This window comes from Haliaeetus leucocephalus, unplaced genomic scaffold (assembly GCF_000737465.1).
Source record: "Haliaeetus leucocephalus isolate CR32 unplaced genomic scaffold, Haliaeetus_leucocephalus-4.0 Scaffold1007, whole genome shotgun sequence".
Classification (NCBI taxonomy): domain Eukaryota; kingdom Metazoa; phylum Chordata; class Aves; order Accipitriformes; family Accipitridae; genus Haliaeetus; species Haliaeetus leucocephalus.
In genome coordinates this window covers 2,767,570-2,772,310 of record NW_010973443.1, presented here as the reverse complement: position 1 = coordinate 2,772,310, position 4,741 = coordinate 2,767,570, and the positions used below count along the sequence as shown (strand labels likewise).

General features: G+C 36.1%; 1 protein-coding gene across 1 annotated transcript in view; it reads right to left on the bottom strand.

The window, feature by feature from the left end:
- Window positions 1-4,206, bottom strand: part of LOC104842490 (chromosome unknown open reading frame, human C18orf42) — a 21,193-nt gene extending 16,987 nt beyond the window's left edge. The window contains exons 1-2 of the mRNA XM_010584839.1: window positions 4,120-4,206; window positions 3,460-3,550 (exon numbers count right to left, since the gene is read on the bottom strand). Of these exons, the coding sequence (XP_010583141.1) occupies window positions 3,460-3,517 (58 nt within the window). The 5' untranslated portion in view covers window positions 3,518-3,550; window positions 4,120-4,206. The remainder of the gene's footprint in view (window positions 1-3,459; window positions 3,551-4,119) is intronic.
- Window positions 4,207-4,741: the final 535 nt, after the last annotated feature.

Below are 4,741 nucleotides of genomic sequence, written 5' to 3'. Positions count from 1 at the left end.
GGGGCGGGGAGGGGGCCGGGGCGCAGCGCGGCCCCGCGCCTCCGCCGCCCGCACGGACACGGACACGGACACGCTCTCAGGGCATCATCACTGCCACGACTCGTTGCCCTGCAGCGGCAGCGCGGGGGGGGGCAAAGAGGAGAAAGGTAATAGCGATCTGCCCAGCAGGGAGACCGGCTAATTGCTCTTAATTACCTCTCGGCAACAGCCCCGCTGCCTGACATTTCGGGGTACGCTGCTTTCACCACAAGCTAACAGCCCTGCTAATAGGCTCCAGCGACTCTGGACTTTGTCACAGTATTTCGGCTTTCAAAGGTTCAAATGCTGAGGAATTTATACTCTGATTTCACAGGCCTGTTAACCCAGCTCTACGGAACAGAAGCACTTTGACTTAAGAGGGAACATGTTTCAGCATATAAAAGACGACATCAGGGCCAAAAGGTAAATAAATTAGTAAGTAATAAAATAAAATAGAGGAGGGTAAGCACAGAGAGAAGACAAAATTTTCCATCAACTTTTAGATTTCACATTTAATTTGCTTTTATTTCTAAAACCCATGCTCAGAGTTCCTGTGGGCTCTGAACTTCTACAACAGAAGTGAGACGCACAACAGCCAGATGGGACACAATTTAAAGAAACTAACTGCCCTTTTTAAGCCTACACCTGCAAGAGGTATTTTGAAAAATATTGATTAATCAGTGCAAGTTAAAGTAGACAAAAAAACCCCCACCAAAACATGAAAGTTTGCATGTAAATTCTTGCAATATGCAATACATTTTCCAATCACATGTTCATAATCTACAGATATTCCTACAAGCCTATTTCATTCTTTTCATAGTCAAGCACTTTATACACACAGAATTCTCCAATCAAATCTGGAATATTTTAAGTCTCCAGATAAGGCCTTATTCTTAAAGTACAGATACAGAAAAGCACTGATCTGCTTAAATAATTCTGCCTGTATACTTCAGTAAGAACTCAAGAATGGCATCACTATCAAAGTCAAAACTAGTCATCTGGTGACAGTTTTTTCTTTTTTTGGAACACTATATAAGATAACTCCTCCTTGGGAAGGCCTTTCAGATTCATCCTCACATACCACTTCTACCATCTGATTTCTGAATATTCCTCTTATCACAAGATCTTCCCCATAGCAATTTCAGCTTCTTTATTGCCATTTGTTTGTCTCCTGTCTTATATTTCAGACATTCAATTTCAGTTCTCTCAGATGGCAACTGAATTAACTTACCTAAACATTATACCTCTGACTGCTCAGAAATGGTGTTCCCTCTAAGAATGTTACTTCAAAAATCTTTTTTTTCCTTTTTTCATTTATCGTTGTTCTCATCCACCTTACTTCTGAGAACTAACAGGATACCTACAAACTGAATTAGAATAATTTCTAGTAAAAGTATCCCACATAAAATACAGAAAAGATTACAGTCAGCAATATTCAGCATTCTTAAGAGATAGATCAAGGATACCCTATAATCTTTAGAAAATCAGGACTTATACATATTTTGAAAAAGAGATGTTAATCCAATTTTCTTAAAAAAAAAAAATCTATTGGATATACATACAACTACATATATCCTCAAAAGAAATTAGATATATGTTTCTAAGGGAGTGGGTTTTGAGACGGTAGAGCAGCTTGTTAAAAGATTTTCAAAAGAGTAAATATGATTCAGTGATTTGAAGGTCTGCAAGTAACCTGTAAAATTCTAGGTGGGTATCTTTGACTTGGTAACAGAACCTACACCACTTTGGTGAAAGAATACAGGTCATTAACTATAATGTTCTACACACATCTTTCTTTAACTGCTATCTGTATTTAATAGATTACCCAAAACAGGCACATTTTATTTTAAAATCTTTAGTTTTCTTGCTCAAATTAAAAGCTACTAGCAATCAATGTTTTCTGACAGAGGAAAAAAAAAGGTTATAAAAAATCATCTTGGGCTTCTTTTTTTTTCATTTAATTAATCTTTGAATTTCAGATTTGGCCACAAGTTCAAATGCACAAAAAAATCACTGAAATAACTGCACAGGACAGAGTTCTGTAGTGAATTGTCACCTCAAAAAACCATGCAGTTAATGCAGTACAACAACAACAAAAAAAACCAGTGCACTAATAATTATTCTCATTCAATTTCCGATCAGTGGAAAACAACATCAGTTATGCCCAGCTATTCAAAAAAAGCCCTTGAGAACGAAGCACAGAGGTAAAAATGAGGTTATATCATTAAAATACAATACACAGCCTTGTTCATTTAAAGATGTACCATCAACTTGTATGAAATAGAAAATATGAAAGCACTTACAAAAACAGACTTATATATTTTTATCAGTAATTACACAGTCCCTGCCTTGTGTATCATTTAATTTCTTACTGCTCAAGTGAGGAATTACTAGTTTCTGTATAACATCAGAAGACTTAAAAATTCTGGAGTATGTAAGTTCAGAGATTTTTTTTTTTCAGTCTTGACTTACTTAGAGGATACTCTGTTAAGAACTTTAACATTTTTAGACAGTTACAGAAATCAAGTTGACTGATGTCACTTTCAATCATCCGCTGCTGTCTGTAATTCCAAGGTTTTACATCTGAAGTAAACCCTTTATTCTAAAGGAGCTGAAAACAATTATTTGGTCACATAGGTTCAGAAGCTTAGTAAATGTGTTTCAAGGAAGAAGCTGTTTTTACCTGAAGATGTTAAATGTTTCAAAGTTTTGTTAACAAGAATGTACAGCTAACATTTTACAGGTAGTCATCGAAGTGTTTCTGGAAGAACCATTTGGAAGTAATCACCTAAATATAAATGAAAACATTTTATAATAAAATAATACAAAGATAAAAAGAGATAATCAGGAATATTTTGTTATGTCTCTATCAAATGCTAATTTTATATTTTACAAAAAGCTTTCTCCCCAACTTTGAGAATAAACTAGTTCTGAGCCATGTTTTTTTTTTATTTCCTCACACATGTCAACATTAATAATCAAACCTAGCTCTTTAGGAGGGAAGGTTAATATGATCACTAAACTGCTTGAACTAGTTGATGTCTTTTGCTAAACTGGGCACTATCATAATGGTCTTCAAAAAAGCAATTACAGTCACTGACTATCTTATGGTTAAGCTTAACAATAAAAATCTTTACTAGCCAAGGTGCAATACATTGTGTCTGAAACTGCAAGGAAACTGTTTAGAGGAAATAATTGTGACCGTGTGTGAGCAAGAAATATCTAAAATCATTTAAATAAATATCTGAAGTGTCAAATGACTTTGTATAGCAGGGATCATAATATTCAGTATCCTAGATTTAGACTAGAACAATTAATGCCTCTGTGATTAATATACCTCTAAGAGACAGATGTAGGGAATAAACACAGAAGGGAAAAGAGAAAAATCCAAACTCATAGAAGTACCATTCTCCTGAAAAAAGTAAATGTAAAGCCAGTTACCTTTCCGTGAGTACTCCAGAAGAACAGCAATGCACAGATTTTCAGCAGCCAAAGACATGAGTCCTTGAAAGCCAGCAGCAAGAACATGCAACTTTTCCAGAGACAGGAAAAAGTGAGTACCATTAGATTAGAGATAAATGTGGCCACTAGAGTTTCAATACTATTCTATTCATTTTTCTTAATCAATCTGATAAATTGCATAGTAGTCCAGGGCTGAGATTTACAAACGTGGATAAATTTTAGATAGAGTCTAGGAGTAACAGCTGTACAGTTTTCGGGGTTTTTTTTGTTTTTTTTTTTTTTTAAATATCACAAAGATGAGTCCACCATAGGACTTCTCACAGCATGTAAAGAGATCTCCAAAGCCCGACTCCCATCTAGGGAATCTCTCTAGCTCTTACATCGCCACCCTCACAATATCTGAATGCCTTGCACCTGTTAATGATTATCTTCCAACAGTTCCACAAGAAGTAAATTGGTATCTTCATGTTATAGATCAAAATTACAGTGAAGCTGAACCCAAAGCAAAACTCAACCAAAAAGAAACAGACCTGGATAAATTTAGGAGGTCTAAATACAAGACTGAATGATTCACTGAAAACATTACTACATATATAACTGTGCAAAAATCAGTACAGCCAAAGTAATTGCTGCTCCCACCTGCCACACCTCTGTAGACAGCCAGTCCCTTCACTGAGACAGATGAATGAGTCACAGTCCAAAATTCAGAGCCTTTAGGTCACATAGGAATTCCTTCATACAGCAAGGAATTCAGTCCAGTCAAGTCCTTGGCTAATGACTCTGGCAGAGACACTGTGAAACATAGGAAGAGACTTTAAAGGACCTCACATACAACCACTGACTCATGACATGGACAAGGCCATACCATGCTACACCATGCTAAAGACTCATAGGATAGGGTGGGAGTCTGCCACAAGTAAAATTCTCATCTTCAAACCTTTTCAGTTCTACCAGCATGACACATTTGTTAGACTAAAAATGAGTATTTTTGCATGTGTCCTCCTCTTTTCTATAACAAGTGTTTTAAGAACCTGATCACACCACAGCTTATTGGTGTGTGTAACTTGACACAAGTCATAAAATTAGGCATATGCTGAAGTCTTTGAAGAAACTTAAAAGGAGAGAAGCAAAGAAGCATTTATGACCCATGGCAAAACTGCTAGCCAGTGAGCTAAGGAGAAGAAAAGTCAGCTTTAAAATAAATGAAGAAATTTCCAAACTTGAAAGAAAATACTATTTCATTAAAGTCCTCAATAAATTC